General features: G+C 41.7%; 1 protein-coding gene across 9 annotated transcripts in view; it reads right to left on the bottom strand.

Moving 5' to 3' along the window:
- Window positions 1–13214: 13214 nt before the first annotated feature.
- ORC5 (origin recognition complex subunit 5) overlaps window positions 13215–23829 on the bottom strand; it is a 70970-nt gene continuing 60355 nt past the window's right edge. For all 9 annotated transcript variants that reach the window (XM_068669838.1, XM_068669844.1, XM_068669839.1 and 6 more), the window contains 2 exons: window positions 18432–18544; window positions 13215–14898 (listed from right to left, as the gene is read on the bottom strand). In XM_068669838.1, coding sequence (XP_068525939.1) covers window positions 14853–14898; window positions 18432–18544 — 159 coding nt within the window. In that variant the 3' untranslated portion in view covers window positions 13215–14852. The remainder of the gene's footprint in view (window positions 14899–18431; window positions 18545–23829) is intronic.

Here is a 23829-nt window from a genome sequence, read left to right as displayed (position 1 = left end):
ATGCCCAGCCAGGAGGAACGTGAAACATTCATTTCCCAAAAGAAATCCACTCAATATCAGTGCTACTGCCTAGTGAGGAAAGGCAGATGTGGTCAAGGGAAAAAGTCAATGTGTAAAAAGAAAAACATACATTGCTAATAGTGCAGCAAGACCTGTCTTTCTCTTTTAAAAAATATTCTTTCCACTCCCCCTTTGGTCATGTGAAGGCCGCCTTGGGTATCTCTCCGTGGTCTTCTACAAGTTCAGCTTCATATTGGCCAATACCATCCATCCCCCTCTGCCGCATCCCTTCCTACATGGTGAAGGCACTGCAGTGCCCAGTGAAAGAGGTGGGCACCTACTGGATGGGTGCTGACATTTCTCCCAGGTGTTGAACCCCAAAACAAAGCCCATGAAGGGAGTCAGGTGCTGGATGCTCATGGAGAGCCTGGGAAGCACCAGCTGCTGCTGGAGGGCAGCGCAGAGCACATGCATTGAGCGGGCAGTGCTCTCAAACCATCCTGTAAGTACCCAAAACAAATTCCCCATGGAGTTTATCTTCTGAAGGTGAGCAGTTATTGCTGATATCTTGCAGACCTCAGCAGAACAGTTTTTTATGGGACATGGCTGAAGGAAACGTAGCCATTCTGGTGTCTGTGAGACATGTAGGAGAGGCACTCAACCCCAAAGGTCCAGCTCAGTGGGTGGGGTTTAGGTGGACACCAGTATGGGGTCAGGACACCCCAGCTTCTCCTTGGCAGTGGGACACTGTGTAGGAAATAAGGGGAAATGGAAAATGCCAGAGAGGACACCTAAGTCTAAGAGCAATGTAGACTGAGCAGTCACCCAGCACAGGGTGACTCGCTGTGACCTCCAGACCATCTTGACTTCAGTGGCTTCATTTAAAGTGATGTTAGAAAAACAAACAAAACAAAAACATAACCAAAAAGAGCCTTTGCACAGAAACGTAGCACAGAAATGTAACCCATTTCTGTTTCCATTTGCAAAAGACTTCTCCTTGCCTTATTTCCTTCTCTTGGTCCACTGAGGTGTGTTGCTGGAGCCAGAAGACTGGGAAATTGTTTCCTCATTGAACTGCTGCTAAGAACTACATCCTGAGCTCCCTGTGCAAAACTATTAACAATAAGCTCACCAATTCTTCAAGTCACTCCTCAGGACCTGGAGCATGTGTGTAGATATTTGTGCTCATACGCATGTGAACGGGGGGAAATCTAGGGAAAAAGAGCAAAGTTCAAGAGCCCTCCTGCCATGGGGAAAGCTCACATTCACAGCACAATAACTTCTCACTGAGACAAAAATCAGCTGTGGCTGTTCCCTTTAGGTTGCTGTTGAGGACTGAAGTGAGCAGGTATGGATAAACGTAATGCATGTATGGGCAGAAGAATGAGCAGCAGAATCAATGGGTTCCCTCACAGCCTGTTTTGCTGTGCTGCGTTAACCCATGCTCAGAGCCCAGGGAGGCAAACGCCCTGGCTCAGCACAGCTGCAGACCCAGCACATGTGGTCTGGGTGGTTCATTCCGTTACAATTGTACCTACTAGAGAAATTATTTCTATATTTTCATTATAGGAATAATTTCCAACAATGTGTAGGAATAAAATTACATTACCCCAGTGATAAAATTTTGTGCAAGTATGTAATTACATGGCTCCTGTATTTGCATTGTAAGAGGCACTGCACAGGGACATGTCTTATGACTGTGTAAATTTAAAGCCCTAAATATTTCCTGCTATTTGTATAATAACATAGTGTAATGAAAAAGTATTCCATAAGTAGAAAGGGTGGGTTAGGTGTGTAGATGATGAAAACTCATCTGTTTGCTTGGCACTTTCAGTCAAGCATCACACATCTACCTTTCTAGAGATGTCTGGTAATTTATGACAGCTTTTGCTGCTCTTCTTTGCCACCCCTCCCCATAGGTGCAGGCATTAATGTTTCTGCAACACTGGGCTCCTCTTCTGAGTCTGAAGGGTCCTGGAGCTGGGCCCAGCACCCTGGGGGCGGTGGCCCCAAGACCCGGCAGGGGACACCCCAAATCAGTACTGACGTACAACCCATGGCTCAAGATAACCACAAAGCCACTGCGAAGCAAGGGTCCCTCTTATTTGCAGTGATAAAAAATATCTGCAGATGGGCAGGTATCTGCAGAGAAAATCTGCAAGGAAATAGCGGGTGAAAGCTCAGCATGCCGGCTAGGCGGCTTCCTAATAGCTTCTGTGCATCACCTCCAGCAAGCGGGTATCTACAGCGGTGTCGTTTATTGTTGATGACTGATAATAGGATTACTGCTCCCACATCCGAGAAGCATGGCATCCCAAATAGCATCGTTTCATGCTGAAGGAAAGACATTATTATCGCATCCTGACTTCGTGTACTGCTCAACCTGTTATCTATGCAGGACTCGGTGTAGAGCTCTGAGACTTTATAGGATATTATCATGTTATATGAAATTCATGCTGCTGCTGCTATAAATCAAGAGGATGCCTCGGATGGTGGCTGGTTCTCCTTGGAACAGTGTCTCTGAGGAGAGGCTCTGTTCTCCAAAAGATTAGAGTGTGATTTAAAAAAATAAAAAATAAAAAATGTTGTCAATTAATTTAACGCTCACAAAAAGGACAGGTTTAATAATATTGGCTTTCACTGTTTAGCAGTGTTACATGTATAGCACTGTTTGTTACAGCATAAGCTTCTCCACAGCTCTTTAAAAAAGGTACCCCAAGCCTTTAAAAACAGCATTTCCATCTACTGACACTGTCTAGAAGCCATGGCACTGGCCAAATGCAAGGAATGTCAGTCTACAAGGGGCTGCATGTATTTAGGATGTGGTTTGGGGATCTAATGGCTCGTGGGTAACAAAGCACACCCTTCCATTCCTACTCACCCCACTCTCCTGCCCACACTTGGAGGCAGACCTGGGCACACCTCCTCTCCTCCTTTTGTCAGCTATGGTGCTCACCAGCCCTTCTTGCTTTCAGGAAGGCAAAAAACTCTCCAGATCTTTGGCTGAGCTAGCTTTTGGTTCCCAGATGCCAGCTCCAAAAGTGATGGGAAGAAAAGGGTGGAAGCACACAGCACAGGGTGAGGGGGCAAGACCCATTGGCAAGAGGAGATAACTCACCAAACCTCATGGGGCTGAGCTCTTTCTTGGTGGGGGAATGGTGGAGGCTTGGAAATGCTCAGCTGGAGCCTCACTCTCCAGCTTTGCATAGCCCATGCGGACCAGGAGTGCTGAGTCTGTGGGTGCCCAAAAGATCTGGTCCTCCCCAGGCTCTGCATATTTATCAGGGTGGCTCTTGTCTGAGCTCTTTTCTTGTCTTCCTTCACCAGCAAGAGTGACTACTGCATTCACGGGGCACAAGACGGCTGGCTTACCTTGGTGGAGCAATAGTAGCAGGAAGAGAAGTGCCGCCTTGAGCTGTTAAACTACATTTAAAAGTAGGAGTAATGACAACTGAATACTAAAGTTGTAAAACAGAAAGCTTTGCACAGCTAATCGGAGCTTTCCACTGTGCCCCAGTTAGAGCTTTAGCTGGAGCCATCTCTGCTGGGCTGCTGACGATGAGCATTTGAACAAATATCTTGTCTGCTTTTGCTGACAGGAGGCCGTATTACTCACAGGCCAACCGAACCAGGGCATGCAAAGGAGATTGGGGTCAAACACGAAGACATATTTTTATAAACTTATCCCTAATTAAGCCGTGAAAAGGTCAATTCCATTCCTGGGGATCAAGATGCAGAGGGGGGGCCCTCAGATCATTAACCTTCGGTGCATCTATGGCCCCTCCAGCACCACTGGAGTCAGACAAAGTCTTTGGAGCTGCCCCTCAAGTGCTGTTAATCCTCACCATTTTAAAAACTTATAATGAGGAATCAAAGCTAAAATCCCAGCGACAACGAACCAATTTGTACGATGGCCAGACAGGCTTAGTAGCTGCCCCCAGGAAGTCGGGCTGAAGCAGCAAGGTTTTCTGCACATTTTTAACCTGTGCTGCTGCTTCATTTCTTCACCAAGAAATGGTGTTAAGTTAATGGAAGAGGCCAACTTCTGCACCCCCTTGAGGCTTTCTTTTCCACCTGTGTTTTCCAAAATGGGCTTGAGAGGGGAAATAGCAGGTTATAACCTTGCAGCCAACTTGAAAGCTTAGCATCCCTGCCTCTGCTTCTCTTTGGGACTCCCAGCAAACAAAGGGAGGGGGAGCACTGGGGAGAATAACATTAAGGGCACTGAAAGTTAAAAAACATGCAGTTTGTAAGAAAAAGCAACCGTAAATTGGCAGAGTTTATCATTTAGGATTCACCCTATACACAAAGGGAGAAGGAAGAAAGATCTCCAGTACCTAAACTAGAAGGAAGGCACTTTATCATCCTTAGGAAAATCACAGAGAGCTCTGAAGGTGTACAAAAAAATAATTATAATAATCATTTAATAACAAAGTTATGTTGGTTGCAAGTTAAGGCTTTAAAATGCCTCCTGACTATAAAGGCTTATAATATTTCAGTAGATTATTGCCTCAGAGAGGTGTTGCTGCTTCATTATACATTTTTTGATTGTTCAAAAGCCTACAATGCTAAAGATGTGCTTTCTTCTTCCTGAAATAATGCCTGAGCCTTGAGTGAGGGAATGAATGTATGGCGCATGCTGCTCATGAATAAAAGATGTTTGCAGCTAAGCAATCTAGAGTGTTCCTCTTGTAGGGGATTAATGCTATTCATCAGATTTTTTTTAAGACTAATTTTTTAGAGTCCTTTACGAAAAAAATAAGAAAAAAAAATAGGAGAAGGAATCCTATAGCTTGACTGATGGTGAGGATGCTGCAAGGGGTGGTGATGGGGAAGGCATTAAGTCTCACCGTGGTCACGGGAGATGGCCCTGGGCAGGAACATGGCAAGGTCCCCTTGCAGTCCTCTGCACGAAGACACTGGCCCCTGGGTAGGAGATTTGCTGGAATATGGTCTCTTCAGCCCACAGCATCATTCTGAAGCCCTGGGGTACGTCTCATCACCGCTCAGCTCCCAGGTACGGTCTCAGACGCCTTAGCTCGGGCTGCACAGCAAGCAGCGAGCCAGACATCACGAGAGCTGTCGGTGAAGGGTTCGTACGGGATCGGCAGCAAGGGAGGTGTGAAGATGCTCTGCTGAAGTGTAACTCTGCGACTGGCACCCGCACGGTGTTTCTGCACACGCAGCTGAAATAGCGGCAACAGGCGGGCAAGGCAGCGAGAGAAGGGGAGCGCGGTGCGTATGCTGCCACAGGCAGCTCCCGGCAGCCCAGCCCTGGCACCTGACCGCCTGCAGCAACGCTGGCACGCTGCAGGGGCCCAAATCTCCTCTTAGCAGTGCCTGGCCACGTCGAACAGCACCCAAAGGAAGGCTGGAGGCTGAGCTCCTGCTGAGGGAGAGCCACCATGCGGCTGCAGATGCTCAAGGGCTCTGCCCACGGTGGGACAAAATCTGCAATTGATGGATGCTGCCTCTGTCCCTCTTCTTGTCCCAAGCCTGGGTACAACCAGTTTAAAAGTTCCTCCTTTGTGGGGTCTTTGCAAGGTAGCTTCCAGGAGCTGTGCAGGGCAAGAACATGGGGAAAAGCCCTGTGTGCACATGAGAGTTTTGAGGGTGTACCCTCCAAGTACCTCTTCATCCTACAGCCCTCATAACACATTTTGCTCTTAACTCCTTAAATATACACTTACATTAACTTGGCTGTGAATAATCAAGTTTGGTTTTTGAAGAGTCACCAAGTCCACTACTGTAAGAACCCATCCCCAAAAAAGTGACAAAAAATGAAAAATGCTCCCGTTTCCCTAATGCCGTGGCTCTGCCGGCGGTGTTAGCAAGCAGTAGATTGCAATTACAGCTTAAGCATCTATTCATTTTATTGCAGGGAAAGCATCAACATGTGTGCTGTATTTTTCGGCTTCTAAACAGCGGAGTAAATGTACATAAAATTGAGAGGTGATGTATAATACATGAAATGAAGGCATTTTGATTCATGCAGCAAAATGAAGCATATGCAAATTATTGGTAGTTTATTTGGAATAAAGTTTTATTCCACGTGACTTTATGGGCTCGCACGGAGAATCTGTAATCCCACTAAGGAACAGTCAGTCTACCTGTAATGAATGAGGCGGTTTAAAATGAGAAACCTTTTAAGGTTTGAGCCAATAAATATCGAAAACATCTAAAATATGGAGATTAAAAATAACACTGGAATGCACATAGCATCCAAATGGAATCATCACATTTGTGCCTGAGAAAATAAGTATTCGGCAAACTCTTCATTTTCCCTGGAAATACTTTGCTTTAAATTCCATATTTTCCTTTGCCACATATTTCACTTAAAAGCCTGCATGAGCTTTTGTATTGTTGCCAGGCTTATTTTTTGTTTATATACAGGTTCTTGCCATGGAGATATGTCCCTGACATGCAGGCATCCAGTATAGGAAATGACATGCAATGCCTTATTCTTCTAGTTTAATTAATGCTCTGACAACTTGGCAATAAGGCTGCAGTGAAGAAAAGGTCTCTGCAGGGAACCGCAGGTTTTGAGCAGCAAGAAAACTGTCAGAATTTTACTATATATCTATAGTAACATATCGAACATCCAAAGATTTCTGGAAGGCATCTGTAGAAAAGAACTCAAAAGAGAAAAGGTTAGCATAGAAATGATGTTCCTTAACCTACTAAAAATAAAATGAAAGAATTACTTTCTCAGCAGCCGAAGTTGGAGCCCAAAGCAGCCTACACTGACTTCCTCATTTCATGCAAAAAGAAATTCCCATTTTTAATGAGCAAGGGCTGTTAGACACAAACAGTAAAAAGGATTATCCAAGTCCCCGTTGAGGCAGATTTTCTCCTGTGATTTGAACAAGCTGAATGAAGAGCTCGGCTGTTGTGTACAGAGACAGGTCCGTGTAGCCGTTCCAGATCCCCGTGAACTCATACAGCCAGGTCTTCTGCTGCACACACTTCTCATCCTTCTCAGCTAAAGCACAGCAGCACCGTGATGAGGAAGGAAGAGGTGTCCTCTCCCTCTCCTCCGACTGATACAGTATTTCGGAGAGCATCAGAGGCGATATCCTGAAGGAGACTGCAACGGCTCTGAGAGCAGCCTGTGGTCACAACCTCGGATAAGAAAGCCAAGCAGCCTTACCAAGGGTATCATTTGATATTCGTGATCTTGCTGTGCTCTATCAGCATCCCGTTTCCCAGAAAAGGATATTGCAAAGGAAATAGCACACCGAACTCGGCCTCACCCGACTTCCTCCAGTATCTCACCATCTTTTTGGCCGTCAATGTGCAGCGATAGTGCTCTTTGCTGATGGATGAGCTGCTCTACAGCTACTGATGGAAAACAGCTGTCCGTACTCAGACACTTCATTGCCTTCAGCACCAAAGATTCATGAAGTCGTGCCGCACAAGGAAAATACAAACCAGCCACATACTTCTGGAGCTTTCTGAAATCGGGACTTTGAGCTCTTCCAGCGCAAAGGCTCCCAAGTCAGTGGAGGGTAGGTGGTTGTCACAGACCTCAATGCAGAGGAGTTTCAAATCCCAGCCCAATCTCCACTTCCTCACTTTTTATTTTAGTGAAGAGAGTAATGGATTTCTGCAAATACTTCCCAACTGAGCCAGAGGAATTGGCTTCAGTCTCTTCAGGGGTCTGATTTATCAAAGAAGAAGGCGCAGAGGAGAAAGTAAAAGGCTGCCACCAGAAGTATTTATTATGCATGAAAAACTGTACACAAGAGTACTTAGATACAAGCTAACAGCCGATTTAAAACACTTGCTGTCCACTGTTTTAGCTGGCATGAGCATCAGCAACTACAATAAAGGTGATTTGACTTTTTCCATGATAAAAACTCCAGTTAGCTACTCACAATTTTGCCAAAGGTTAACAATTTCAGCACAGTTTTTCCTCTAAAGGGTGTGTCAGCCTTAGCACACTTCCCATTTTGAGGGCAAAGCAATTTTGGCAACATTTGGTTAATTGTACGGTCGAAAACTAAAGCTAGCGTTTTAACTTTTGATGTCAGTGCAAAAAATGTTGTGATGAATGAAAAGTTCTGTCACTTCTGTGGTTTTGGGAGGGATTGAGATTAGATGGGGAGGAGGAGAGAGGAAAAGTAGAGTTGAGTCTGGAGCCAGGTTATGCATGCAGACAATTTAATCAAAGACACAAAACTAGCCTTTAATTTTAAATGTAGATGGTGAGCAATGGAGGTACTGCTGTGGGTGAAACCTTGCAGAAACTAACTGTGACTGTTTGCAAAAACATCATATTTATTGCTCATATACTCAGCCCAAAACCCCACTATTGAAACTGGGTGAGCCTTTGCATAAAGACATCTAAGACATTAGAAAACAACATGCTCAGGACACATCAACATGCCTTTAACGATAGATCCAAATACACCTGGCTTGCCTGAAGCAACGAGTGACACTGAAGAAGTAGTTTCAGGTAAGCACACGTGCCTGCAGCCCGGGCTAAGTCCAGTGACGTGGGCTCTTCTGCTTTAAGGGGCAGCTCCCTTCCTTTCCGGGAGCCACAGGTTTGTTTTGGCAGACAAACCATGTGCTTGGCTTCAGCTCTTTTTCTCTGAAATTCCCCAACCCTAACATCACGCTGCTCTCACAAGTCCCAGCAGGGTCACCAGCTATTTGTTGTTTCTAATGCTTTGCACCCTTCGGGAATAACAAAACATTGCACAGGAAATCTTGCTGTGAGGACAGGACGGGGATTCCTCCAGGCACCTGCACTTCGGGAACTGCCTAACTGCATGGCAGGAACATCATTTGCCCCTCCTGTAGATGTTGTTTGTGTTCACATCTTTCAGATCCTGCAGCCCACATGGGGGGATGAGCTGCTCGCTGCAAGAAGTTGGCAAGCAACTTCTCTCTCCATCACTCTCTCTTGGGTACTTCCATCTTCTGCTGAATTTTATAGAATTATGCTCTGTCTTCTGCCAAGGATGCCTTAATGAGAGAGGTTACGTACCTTATTCTTTGCTAAGCTCTCTTTCAACTGTTCTCTGGCTGCCAGGATGTAGGGGGGATCTGTGTGAAAGTCTTCATTGCCTACCTGAAGACAGAAGTGCTCAGCTATTGAACTCCCAATGCATGAATATCAAAAAAGCCACCTATGGTCCTATCTTATTCCCAACACCTTCATCTGAATTCAAGTATCTGGACGTATATGAAATAACAAGCAGCACATATCAAGAATCAAATGCTGAAAGGAAAATATTTGTTAACTAAAAATCCTGCTCTACTGAAAATCTGCATGTGCCAGGAAAACAGAGCGCACGTACTGAATGAATTTAGGCAAAGTGCACCTTTGCTGTGTGGCTTGTGAAAAATCACCTCCTGCTACATTGGCTCTGTCATTGCCATTCACTTTTCATCAGCATTTCATCATAATCAAACAAACCAGAAAACCAAACACCCCAAACAAGACACCTGGCTATACAGCCTCTGTGGTCCAATGTATTTAACCAGGATTTGGAAAAAAACCTTGCTGTAGCTGAACACCTTCACGATGATGTCCCACGAGCACCCAAAGCAGCGCTGGCAGGACAGGGACACTATGGGGTGATAGGATGCTCCAACAATTTGCTAGCTCATTGAAGGCTTTGAGCCAAATGGAAGAAGAGTTAGGGATGCTTTCTGCTGCTTTGGATTGCCCATTTCTTTGTTCTACTCTTCCCTGGATCCGTCTGTTCAGGTCGAAGAAAGCTCCTCCTTGCTCAGCTTGAGGGAGAAGATGGGTTATTAGCGGTTTATAGAGGGCTCATTAGCTGTTTATAGAGGAGGTAGCACTGTAAGTACAATCCACTACAGTACTCCAAACATTAAACCCATCCATGATACTTTGTACATCACATTCTTACTCCAGGATCACCATGCTCACGGACTCAAGAAGCAATGAAACACCAAAGGGCACAGGGTGATCAACAAACCATCTTGATCTTACTTCTAAGCTTCTTGGTACATGAAACTGAGGTATTTACAAATACCTAGTCAAATATATGGCTGATATATTGCCAGCGTCAAATAGCAAGCAGAATGATGATGTTCAACTTCTTGTTCCAGCAGAAACTGTCACCAGGTTGTTGCTTTTTAAAGACATCCCTACCTATAATTTTTAGGTTGTCTTCATAAAGGTTGTACTTGCACTTTCAACTGTGCTGGCATGCACTATTTCTCTAGTTTTCAGCCTTCCTTTTTTAATGGTTTTAACAAACACAGTGGTAAATAATCAAAAAGTAAAACAACTTAATCCATATATACCCCTAACAAACAGTGTTGTACACAGTTTATATGAATCTGCTTGTTCAAAAAAAAAAAAAAAAAAAGAGTTCTTACTCAATCTTCCAATAAATATTGCAGTGGAGCCATTCCAACATCTACAAATACATAGACATTTGGTATCCTGTATGATTAGGCTTGCTAATCAAGATGTATCTTTACCCCAACACATATTTACTAGCAATGACCCAGAGCGTTTGTAAGCAGTGCTGTTCTGATGTTGAGAAAACCAGGAGTTACTGTCACTTCAGGTAACATTTCCTCCTGGATAGAGTAAATCTTCTCTTTCCCAATTGCCAAGCAAACTGGAGCATGCAGTATGTGCAGTACGCCTACCTCCAGGCAGCCCCTAAGAACCTGCTGGTCCTCGCTCGTCCTGCTCCCTGTGCCAGCAGAGGTGCAGAAGGAACATCTAATCCTGGGATACTCCACTGTCTGCATTTTGCTTACAGGTCACAGACGTGTAATATCCCCTGCGTCCCTGCTGGGATCCCTGTCCCTCACACTATTTTCCTGGCAGAGCTGTCTGTTCCAGTTAAGAGGTAAGCAGGGAGCGCCTGAATGGCCTTGGCAAAGCTGCTTGGATGCCGGAAAAATTGAACCCATGGTAAAAATGGATGTATTTTCATGTAGGTAAATCCAGGTGTAGAGCTGCATCAGAACTTAGAAAATGCTCAAATAACTGCTGTATTTCTTTTAACTCCCCCAAAATTACAGATAATAGCTACAGGGATTATTATGGTAAAAACAGCAGGCTCTGGGAAAAGGAGAGTCAGGTAAATCACTGTCAAAAAAAAATAAAAATCCTCTTGTGCTACATGTGGATGTACTCTTACAAGCCTCTTTTAAAAAGAAAATCTCTAGGCTCTAGGTATGAAAATGCAGCTGTTGATGAAATCAAAGCTATTCAAGGGCACTCATTTCTCTGCAACTTTATGATAGCTGAATTTTTCCCCATTACTTTCTCCATATAAGAACAAGCCCCAGCTCCTGTGGATGTTCAGATCAGCCACTGAAGGCAAGTACAATATATTTATAAATTTTAAAGCATTATAATATACATATACTATGCAGAATCTATGAAAAAAATATCTGATGTTTTTTTAAAATACTCCCTCCTGCACTGAAGTACTAAAGAGTTCTTCTCTTGCTCTGCATCTTTTGCACAATTCTCAACACCGCCCGTAGGATGGGTGAAATTCCGGCCCCGAGGAGCCCAAAGCCCAAAACTTCATCCACAAAAACGGGGTCTCAAAATGGAATATTGCTAGGGTACGTAACAGGACACTCAGCAGTAGTTTATAAACTCATTGATAGGGATATATAGAAGTATTTTGAGTTTGTCCGAATAAATCCCACTATCCATCATCAGCATAGTTATAGCCTACATCCATCATCTACACCTCAGTCACCTTGCTCATTCCCACTCTGCTGATTCAGCTTTAAGTTTTATATCACGGATAGGAGTCTTTCAGAAAGGTCACTGAAGTGCATTCAGTGTAAGGACAGCAGTTCTGTGCAATGGATCCTCAGTAACTTCTCCTCCAGGTAACCTGATTTTGGTCAAATGAATAATGTTCCACAGCGAGCTGTAGCCTCATCCTTTGGATTTATAGTGGAAACGATCAGCAGGGCAGTGGAGAAGGAATTACGTGGGGGAAAAAAAAAAAATCTGCAGCAAGAGGTTTTCCTCAATGCTTATTTTCTTAGACCCTTATTTAATGTCTTCTCTGTGCCCCAAAACTGGGGCTTGCTAGTTTTGAGAGTCTGGTGTGCTGTGTGGGATTAATGGTGTTAGGAAAAGGTTGGACCAGCCAAATGAACACAGTTGCTGCAACGCAAGAGGTACGCCTTTCCAACCGCAACCCAAACCAGAACATATCATGGCTGGTTTTGTTCTATACTCAAACATCTGCAAATGTTTGGCATATACGAAACATCAGTTCTGAAATACAGCATACTCAGTCTTTTTCATGTATATTGCCTAGCAGCTGTAAGAAATTAAGTCTTGAACTGGTTCTGTTCTTGATCTCTTTTTAGAAAAACCATGATAAACTATGACAACAGTGAAAAGAAACATCACTTATCCATACTTATGGGCTCATTTCTAATAACCCGTTGAATTTTAACATTAAAACAAGTAATAAAGTAAGTAATAAATGTTATAAAAAATAACATTTCATCAAGTACTGTTACCAGTGACTAGGTGTGCTCATGGATCCATACTGTTGGAAAAACGAAGATTGTGGAATTAATTTAATCATATAACACAGAGTAGGTCATTTTGATATTGTCCTAGAGCGAAAGACCATTGGTTCTTGGTTCTTTTTTTTTGTTTGTTTGAAATCTTTGACCTTGCATCTCATCTATACACAACATAAACAGAATTAAAAACATTCCTGAAATATGTCAGTTACTAATCCAACTGGTAAAATTCCTACCCATTTCTTTCCTCATAAAAGTAGTAAAGGTAGTAAAGTTTTCCAAAGAGGAGCTTCTTACAGTCTCTGCTTGGTAGTTGCTACACTTTTCAGCCATGCTGACAATTACTGAGCAGGAACTTCACAAACTGGCATTCTCCCTCCTCAGCGGTACAGCCCTGGCCCAGCTCTGTTGAAAGTTTCAAACAAGCTAAGCTGCAGAATTTTATTTTATTTTTTTGATTGAAGAGTTGTAGGACTTCATAAGTTAGTGCAAATCCCATTGTGTTTCATATATCAGATTCTAATCTAGACCAGGTATCTGAAAAAGCTATGATGTGTTGCTGTTGCTTAGCAGAGATTAATTTAACGTATAACAGCTCAAACCTCCTTTCTTCTCCCATTTTCAGCCCTGGGTAGTCATACAGGAGATGCACAAGTGCTGACCTCACCTCATGATGAGCTCCAAAAGGGAAAGAAACTGTAAAGTTTAGTCCAAAGCACACCTTCTGTACATTTTTATTAGTAAAAAACAAAAGTAAGCAATAAACATTTTGAAACAGGTCACGTATTTGCATCCAAGTATTTCAGCAAGCGCGACAAATGTTGCCACCTCATGGACAGGTGCGCGGTTTGATGTAGCACAGCGGTCGGAAGGAAAAGGGATCTCGGAGATGACTCATTTCTGCCCTTTCACAGTCTACTGAAAAGGGAAACGACAGCTTGGCCAGAAAGATGCTTTTGTCACTTAGACTCACCTGGAACTCATTCATTTGGGTCTGAATCCAGAAGCAGAAGCCTGGCTACACGAACACAAGTGGGAGAAAATAAAGGAGCTACACATATTCAGAGTATCTGACCACCTCCAGCATCAGAGGTGCGTTTTTCATTTTAAAAATCTGTAACAGTCAACATATGATATAGCACTTTCTTGTATTGTCAAACAAAGGGCAGCATTTGGAAATAAGTCATCTGAGGAACAGGATGTGGGACCCTGAGTTTTCACGAGTGACAAAACTTCTGCTTTGTGAAGACAACAATCCTTTAGTGCACAAGGTGATTTCAATACCCTGCAAAGGTAGCAGAAGTTGGGACTCCTCTGCTTGTAAACTGGAGACAAATACAGTTGCAGTGCATTTCAATATTCATATCCAAAGTCAAAGTTTTATGCTACAACAACTGCTCATTTGGGCAACTGCTGCAGGAATACTCTGTCACCTGTTGAATCTCCCCTTTTCTAATGGAAAGGCAGCTGTGCCGTACTTCTCTACAGGACAGATACTATAACAAAAAAATATCACACAGTGCATATCTTAAATCACATTCATTCAAAACAGCATTACAATTAGCACTCAACAGAAATGGATGAGCTTGAAACCTCAAAGGAATAAAAAAATGTTGAAGTAAAAAGCTTTTCAAGTTCAACATCAGGTTAGAATTTCAGGAACCAAGTTTTTTTTTTTAAAGGAAGCATCATAAAAATATTCAGTTAACAGTTATGAATGAATGGCAAAAAAGTACAGTATGATGATTAATTGGGAGTTTACCATCATGATCTACATATAACAGTGTAACAGTCTGCATACATATGACTGAACAGAAAGAAGGATTTATACCAGCTTGATTTTAAAGATGTTTTTATATTTATTATATTTTGCTACTCCACTCTCCTAAAATGGTGGCCTCAGGAAAAGCTGCTTTGGCAGGCAATTGCGAAGATTCCTGTGGAGAGGAAGTGAAAAGACTGGGCATACAAACAAGGGCTGCTGCCATGTTCAAAGCACTGGGGAGAGTTCATAGAGCAAAATGCAGTCCTAAGTAAATGGGTTTCAGGCAATTTCAGTGTTAAGATAACATCATTAAGAGTAGAACAGATTGTGCTCAAACCCTGCTGTTTATAATTAACACATTGCTTCCAAATACTCCAGGGTCCCTGGTAAATGGTCCTCTGCTCAGATCTACCCAGACCAATCAGAGTATTTTCATCAGATTCCATGCTGGGCCAGCACCTGTTTGGACAAATCCAAAAGAGCCAAAATACTCTTCTTTCTGGCCAGCTAAGTAGAGAGATGAACACAGCTTGCCTTAGTCATTGTCACAGTGTCCATATGGCTGTGAAGCTTGTTTTCACAAGAAATCGTACAAGTACTTTATTATGTCGAAGTTCACGGTCCTATAAACAAAAACACAGCATATTAGAGCAATCATCCTAACAGTGCTAAGACTTTAACCTGTTTGGAGACAACACGTGGGACATTCTGCACAACTGAAATCAAGAAATATCCCCGAAAGGAAGTTAAAAAAACTCATTCTTGATTGTATTTAACATATAGTTCTTATCTTCTGATTCAACTTTGTAAGATTTCAAAAAAAAAATAAAGCAGATTTCTAGCAACAATCGAAATTTTTCTTATTCCAAACATTAAGCAGTAAAAAAACAAAAGCCAATATATTTTTCATATGGTAAATACAATATTCCAGTTGGTGATACAAAACTGCAATCTTTTGTTATTAAATGTTTTTTTCATCTTGCAAACCACCTGTTTTAGCACGTACTACGTAACTCCTTCATCTGTACTCATTTGTAGTCTGCGTTCCTTCAGTTTTGACACTAGTTGACCCATGTTCATAGCTAAATTTGAAGAACCCAAGAATGCCACTCAATAAGATAGAAGATTTTAATGTATACTTTTGTACTTCAATGGCAGGCAGAATGAACAGCAGTAAAATAAAACATATAATTATTTTTTTTTGTCTCCAAACTCATTCTGCTATGCAATCTAACACTCAGACTTCGGGATTTACTGTTTGAATAAATAGCACAAATTACTGCATATAATGACAAGTATAAAATTCAAAGTTTTTTGGTTTTAAAAAGTATTTAATGATGCAAAAATAACCGCTCACAATACTAAGTGAGATTAACTGTCTGAATGTCTTATTTGTTAGGCTGCAATCATTTAATATTCTCTGTTCATGCCTCCTTCTCTAACCCACTTTCCAAAAAGTTTCTATAAAACATCGTGTTGAATTGAGAAAAAGTTCAGAAATCCCCATGATGCATAACAAGAGATACTGTGTTGGAGCCTACCTAATAATCCAATGACAAAATTAGAGGAAATTAAATGCCACTGTTAGTTTCATATTACATTGTGTCACTTAAGAAAGTGCTTTAGTTATAAGGCTTTCCGCAGAAACAAAAACACACTAACAAAAACTGACCTTATCAACTGAATGAAACAGTCACTCTGCCATAACAACTGGCATTACTTGACTCTAGATAAAAAGATCCATTATGTTCCACAAACATTAAGAGATCCCTACTTCAACTATAAAAAATTTATGAACTTCAGTCTGAAATCCTTTTAACAGAAATTAAAAGTTACTAAAAAAGAAACACCTAAACCAACTTAAATGGAAATGTAAAAAATTACATAGTAAAAGGCATGGAAATATCTCTGCAAAGGCTGAACAGAGATAGATGTGAAGTTCTGTGGTAATAAACAAAGACTGGGCATGGGCAGAGGTTACCACACTAAAAGTCACTATAAATACTTCACTTTTCTACCCTTTTACCAAAAAAACCCGGTGTTTTTTGCTTAAAAAATAAAAATGCAGATTTAATTCTTTATTTTAAAATAAAGGAAAACAAAATAGCAAGCTGAACAGCTTGAAGGGGGTGGGGAGGGGAGAGAGAGAGAGAGCAGAGTTTTCCTGTCCTACTCCTGCACTCTCCGGCCCTGCAGTAGTAAGTTCACCTGGCAGCGAGGCTGAGGTGGTAACAAGACTCAGGCACCTGAGGATTTTGGTGCCTAGCCTTATTTTAGCACTAGTGCAAGAACAGAGGCTAAAGAATCAGGAGATGGTCTGCTTACTTGAAGTGTATCGTGATGAAATGCCAAAGTAGTTCTTCTCTGTGATAAGTATAACCCCTCTCATTTGTGGTTAAAAACTACAGGCCGCTGCAATGTTGTAGCACAACTGTCCTGTGAGCATACATTCACCTTTTAGCCAGCCTCATTAAGACAAGGGGAAACTCATTTATCATGGGTTCATGAAACTTTGCGTCTTATCTATGTCCTTAAGGATTTGACAAACAGTGGGTTGGAAAAAAACTGTAACAAACAAACAAGAAGAAAAAAAGAAGAACAGGAGAAAAAAATAGGCCAACTTTAAGATATCAGATAAAATAGCCCAATCTGTGCAGCCTATAAACACTTTTGAACTACGTGGGGAGAAAAAGTTACCTTTTTCATACTGCATAGGAAAAGTCAGACAGGATATATGTACGCACATCTGACCTAAAGGCAGGCAAGCCAAAGCACTACACTGTGCACTGAGGTTTGAAGGGACAGCTCTAAAAACTACTTTCTCTGCTAAGCATGAGCTGTATAGCACAAGGTTTGGTCCTGTTTTCTGTCCACCTGTACCTTCTGGCAGTTTTAACAGAGTCCACAAACTTCAAAGGATGTTAAAATTGTAGGTGAAGGGCCATTATTTCAGGTGTCTTAATTCAAGGAACCTCATAGCCAGATTGGAGTTTGTGAACTGGTCTCTGTACTCACGGTAAGAGTTAGAGCAGAGGCAAGAGCACGGGGATATCCGTACACAGTGATCCACGTTGCTAAACAGATGGTCTGATGTACTTGGTACCAGTAGGAGACTTTACAAGGCATCATTCACATGTGACTTTATTGCTGAGAATAGCAAGCTGACACAGCAAAGCCCTGGAGATGCTGCTGGTACTGTCCAGCCAGGTCTGAGCCCGATGAAGTTTCACTCTGCGGCCTGTCCAAATTGAAACGCGTGTGTCTGTGCAGCTTAGTGACTGGGCGAGGGGACGTTTAACAGCTCAGGAGAGCAACTTGTGCAGCGAGGATATTGGAAAAGAGTTTGAAACTCAGATTCCTCTGAAGCTCCACATTACAGAGGAGAGCTGGCCTGTACAATGTTTCTCTTTTTAGCCACATGTCATTTCTGGGCTCTGCTCTAGCCACATGCTCTTTGTCCAAGATCTGCTAATAAGCTGGCTGCAGCAGCGTGCGTGAAGTAATGCTGTTCAGATTTGGCATAAATGAGACAGTTCTGATTGTTGCCTATGTACTGCATGCGTTTCTGTCATTTATCACCATCTCTCCTGATGCATCTGGAACTGCTCTTGGACTCCCAGACTGAAGGCTTGGGATGAATAAGTAATTGATACTTTTGAGGTACCTACATTGGTTTTTTGAATTAGTTTTTATCAACTACAAATCACAGAAGGCAAACTATGTGAAAAACTTCTCATAACCTATGCAGTTTTTACATCACCTGTACCACAAACACCACCAAGAACTAAATATCAGTTTGGATTCCAATATCGTAACATGCCTTTCAGTACTGACATGGACTGCCATTTTAGAGCAGTATTTTCACATGAAATTCCTGACTTCTATTAAGTTCACAGACAGTATTTTACTGTAACATACTAAAGCAGTTCCTTGGCCTACCTCCGCCACTTTTAAGATTTTTTTTTTTTCAAAACACTATTGCACTAAACTTAAGTTCAACTTTTCTTATAGCAAAGACTCATTTAGTCATTCTTAGAAAACATCCACAGATTTCCATTCTGGTCTGCAGAGAGCCAATATAAAGATGGAAAATACAGGTTTTGAAGCCTCATTTAAATGAGTACATGTAACACCAAATGTTTTTCAGTAGACTCACCGGGCAATAGCTCTGATGAAGTCCAGTGATACAGTGCATTTGTACCGGGGTCCATCAAGCTGGTCGTTATTGCCAACCATGGACAGCAGCTGGAGAGTCACAAGGGAGGTGATCTATGGACAAGAAACATCAGCAATATCAGTCATTTTTGTTAACAAGAATAGCAGTGAGCATTTTTTTTTCCTATTCATCATCAACACTTAGTCCCAAATTACAATACTCCCATATTTCTTTGGAAAATCACCACTAGTTTCTCACTGATTTTCACATAGCCCTGCAGCTAGCAAACCCAGGAATGCGTGTACATTTTTGCTGTTACATTTCCAGCAGAGTCAGTGAGGCACACAGGCTAACCCCTTTATCCTTCATATCAAGAGTTATCCTGGAGTTGTGATCAGAGCGAGAAAAGTGTTGGGAGGGATAGATAACAGGCATGAGCTGAACATCTTCTGAATCTCTTCATGACAGCCAGGACACACTTTGTTTCTCTTTCATCTCAGGACCTCCTCTTGAATTTTCACACTCAAAGTTGGATTTTCTTGTGTCAGTTCATACTACATTTTGAAGAGATGCAGAGTATCACTCTACTCCAGCTAAAAGAAAGGAATTTGAAGGTTGGAAAGGAATGGCCTGAAGATGGTGTCCTTAAAACGTGCCTGAAAAAACAGAAATTTGCCTACAAAACAGTGTCGTGACAGAGCTGCTGATTATTCTACCAGTATAGCAATGCACCAGCATATTTCTCAGTCTTCCTTCTTCCCAGTGATGGCTGTGTGTGGTACCACTGAAGTGCAGTCATGGGATGTCAGCACCAAGTGCCACCAGGCCGTCCTGTCTCAGCTAGGAGTGATTAACATAGTGATTCTACTGCTGCCCTATCTCCACACATGAGAAGGAAATAGGTAAAAGCAGAAAACGTGACTTTTTTTCCCCCTGGCCTTTGTTATAAGCACTATTGATAATTTAGTGCAACAAGGTTATATTCTATGAAGAACCAGTATCTGACCACAGCCCCTACTTTAAAAAAAAAAAAAAAAAAAAAAAAAAAAAACCATCCAGCCATGACCTACATCTGTGCAAAGATAAGAATACAGTAAGGAATATCTGAAGAATAAACATAAAGAGAGTGTCAATTCAAACCTTCAAGGAAGCTTGCTGCTATAAAAAGCAGCAAGTTCTTTTCAGTTAAAAAAAAAAAAAAAAAAAACCTTCAGTAATAACTCTTCTTTTGCTGATAGTGAACTTCGCCTTCAAGTTTGTGACAGTGCTTGCGGGAGGTAGGAATACTTCTTCCTCAAGCGGACAAGATATATGAAAAAAGACACCTCCTTGAGCAGAACTGAAAAAAGATGATCACCAAGAATGAGGTAATTTTCATAACAGCCTGTGCTTAACTTCCTTTTACATGGCATTAGGCAACAACCCTTTGGATGTCAGAGTTCTGCAAAGCATTTGAAACTCGGTTAAGGAATACTGGCCTCCCTCTGCTCACAAGGACAAATACCATTCACTTAAGTCAGCTCTATACAAATGATTTACCGATTGTTAGTGTTGACAGCATTTAAGCAAACTGAACTTAGTACAGGTAAATGACTAAAAATCCAGTTCATTAAATCACTTTGTACTTGTCACTGGATTGTAATCAACCTCAAATTTGTAAGGTGTTTATTTTCCTAAAACAGACATGAATTTGAGAGCGTTTTTCTACGTTCTTCATCCAACATCATCTTTATTCAGCTTGTAAGGAAGCATTACGGAGTAATTTGCTATTGCAGTTGCTATTTTACACCCCAGTGCACCATTACTGCCTAATCACTTCTGCAATATACACTTGCAGCTGGCTCCATGTTCAGAAATTACCAGTGAAGGAAGGAATTGCACGAGGCTCCTAAAAGCTTCCGATGAGCACAGCAAAACCCCGCTAGTTTGGAGCTGGACCCATCTCAATTTTGAGGGATACAAAACTAAACTTGCTGCTGCTGCATATATGCTCCAGCAACTTTAACAACGAATCATAACTGATATTTTTCCAATATCACCAAATGCCATATATACAACATCAGGTCAACATTGTAAAAATCCTCACTAAAGGCTGACACTATACATCGGAAATGGCGTCAGACTGGAGATGAAGTTTCATTAATGTTTAAGACTCAATATTATGTATGAAGTCTTTGATCACAATAGAGTTACTCAGCAAACAACATTTTCCTCATTTCTTTCAGAAATCCTCCATGTCTGTCCTATACCTGCAGACAGGCAGGATCTCGGGATGACAAATCCTAGAGCCTGCATGCTGAGCAGGCAGCAGCCCGGAGCTCTGTTGGCACACCTTCTTCAACAGGTTCAAGCAAAACCCAAACCAGCAAGAGTTCTGTCACCCCACAGCAATGACTTGTAATTTTTCCTGCTTTACATGAATACAGTGGGACACTTCCACTGACAGGTCAGCCAGGGAATTGGGTGACACCTACCTTTTGCAATAAGTTGTTTTATCAAAAAGGTTCTGTTTTGCTAGATGTGGAATGAAGTTCCTTGAGCATTTTGTGCTGAAGCTACTTTTCTAGACCTGACCATAATAAAACATTATTTTCTTCACCACATAATTCGGACATTTTCTAGGTTCAATTCCCTTCTAACACGAGGGATTTGAGCACCTCTTATCCAAACATCTGGCAACTGGCAGGGGCAGTGGAGGGAAGAAGGAAAAGTTATGGGGAACCTGCTTCTGGAGCTGAGCTGTTTTGCACAAAACTGCCTTTATATGAACTACCTCTCTGCCTAGTTAGGGCACTCACCTGGTAAAGTAGAATGAACTGGGTTTAACACAGCGTATTTGTAGCTAAATAAAAAAGCTCCCCCAGTATAAAATGTCATGCTCTATTAACTTTTAAGGTCCAATGTCACTTTTAATGTAAGGACTGAAAAATGTCACCACTTCAGAAGCTCAGGTGTTGTATAACTTTGGAGGTAATCTATTCTTAAATGAAGGTACGTCAGCACAGTTGGAAAAAAAAAACATGAATGCAGTATCAAACTAGTTACACTTAACAAAAATAAGTTTTCAAAGTGCATTTTTTTTTTTTTTTAAATACCATGGGTACAGTGGCTGCATTTCATTGTCCCAAAAGCTGGCAAAAAACATCTGGCATGAACCAACGAGCAACTAGCCAGAACTGTGTGGGTGACAAAAAGAGAGAATACTTATTGAGAATCTTCTGAACAAAAGAAATTACAGTTGGAAGAAATATGCTGAAGCTATTCATAAAATTCAAGTTAGATGTGGTAATGGTTTAACACCAGCAGAAGCTAATGAGCAAATGGAATTTTCTACAAGAATAACAAGAAAATCTAAAGAAAAATTACTGAAAGACATGAAGGAAGAGGTGTCATTGATACATTTTAAAATAAGCCAGGACTGAGATTTCTTTGAAATGTATTTATGTGAGAAATCTGCTGCTGGAAGCTTGGATGCAAGGTGAGAATAATCATAAAAGCATGGCTGAAAGTTGCTGTCAGTTAATGACCTCTCCAAATGCTTCTGAAGATTCCCTGTCAAATACGGGCATTTAAACCTCTGGAAAAAAAAATAATAAAATAACCCACAAGCCATCCTTAAAGGCTGCTTTTTTCCTATCAGCCTGCGCTAACAGACAGGCCTTGCATCATTCCCGTGGCAGAGACAAAGGCGAGCTTTGTCAGCACGCTGCTGTGAGGGGGCAAGAAGCAGCCCAGAAGTGAGGGCTGCCCTCAGAGGAAGGCCAGGCTCTTCTCACCCATGCCAAAACCATTCGCAGAGGTGCAGAACACAAGTAAGCTCACGCCAGAGACACAGGCACACACACGTTTGGTGTTTGGTTTGGTTAAGTAACAACAGAGTACCACAGGAAAAAGTTTGGACTAATCGTGTCGGACATCTGGAAAAAAAAGCCAGGCAGAGCAAGCGATGCAGGCTGTCAGCAAGAAGCTGTTTTCTCAGGGATGTGACTGAAACATCACCAAGTGGTGTACTTTACACCACAAAATCCTAATGAAAGATACTAGCAGGAACAATCTCAAACCAGCAGACACACACTAGATGATCCGTGAGGTATTTTTCATCTCTACAGTCCACAATTTCCATTTACCTTGACGTAATGCTAACTGCAACTCTCAAGCCTGGCCTACCTGCAGAAAACCACAGCTTTAACCTGTGTTATGATTCTGAACCTCAAACCTACCAAGACATGAAGAGCTTCCATTATTTAAGTTATAACATACTCAGACAATAGTACTATATTCTTTCACAGTTATTAAAATTTATTCATCACTTAGTTCTCAGAGCACAAAGGCAACTTGCTTTGAGGCCTACTGCTGCCCATGGTCAAACTTGGGCATGTGTTAAACCCAGTGATATGCAACAAGGCAGTCTAAAAATCAGATGCCATTTAGAAAAAACATTTCAGTCAAAATGACCACAGAACTAGTCTCCTAGAGATAAATTCAATGACCCAAGTACAAATTATGTGAGCAGAAGAAAAAGCGGCTCAAAATTGTTTCAATCAAAATTATATCCAGGGTCTGCTCTGTATGCCAGCCCTCTTAGAGAAGCTCACAAAGTGGAAGTTAACAACAGAAATCACAGTTATACATATTTAAGCCAGCAATTGATCAAAATTGATTTTTTATAGAAATTAAATCAAGATCTTTCTGAATACTTAGATTTTAATAACTTGTTTTTGATCCTGAATTATGGTCTGTACAAGGTTTTTAATGCATGCAAAAATCACAACAGATGAGACTGTAGAAGGTAATATGACCCAACGTTTTATCAGGTCTTAAATGCTAAATCCCTTTCTGAAACATTTTTTTTCTTGGTCAACTTTTCCATCTGCCAGTAGCACTCCAAGATTTCTAACTGTATCATATCATTCTTGCCTTATCCTACACCCTGCCAAACTGCTGATGGCCTCTAAGTATGCAGCTAAAGTGCTCGTTACTCTATGCTTCAGCTGTTTATTTTATCTTTCTCTCAGCTTAAATTATTCCTACTCTTTTTAAACCATCTTCTGAATGAAGTCCAAATGTTGTTGCCATTCAGAGAGCCCAAGCAGAAAGAGGTATTCCAGCCACAGGCTTGGTGCTGCTCCACAGACAGAACTCTTCCTCACTTAGCTGAGTGGCTCTGTAAAATGTGACAGTGCAGGGCAAATGCAGTAAGAGACCGAATACCTGTTTAATGACTTTTTTCCCTGTACTAGCTACTTTTTGCATTCCTCTTCATTATTTTGTATTAAATCTCCAGGACCTTGCACCCTGTATTTCTTCGGCCATAGTTGTATACAGCACACCTCACAAATTGTAAGTCATTTCTGCACATTTCATCAGTGATAACACTTTACCTAAGGACTTCCTCAGC

Source organism: Anas acuta, chromosome 1, assembly GCF_963932015.1.
Source record: "Anas acuta chromosome 1, bAnaAcu1.1, whole genome shotgun sequence".
In the NCBI taxonomy this organism is placed as follows: domain Eukaryota; kingdom Metazoa; phylum Chordata; class Aves; order Anseriformes; family Anatidae; genus Anas; species Anas acuta.
The sequence above is the reverse complement of the archived record's forward strand: the minus strand, read 5'-3'. Positions and strand labels throughout refer to the sequence as shown.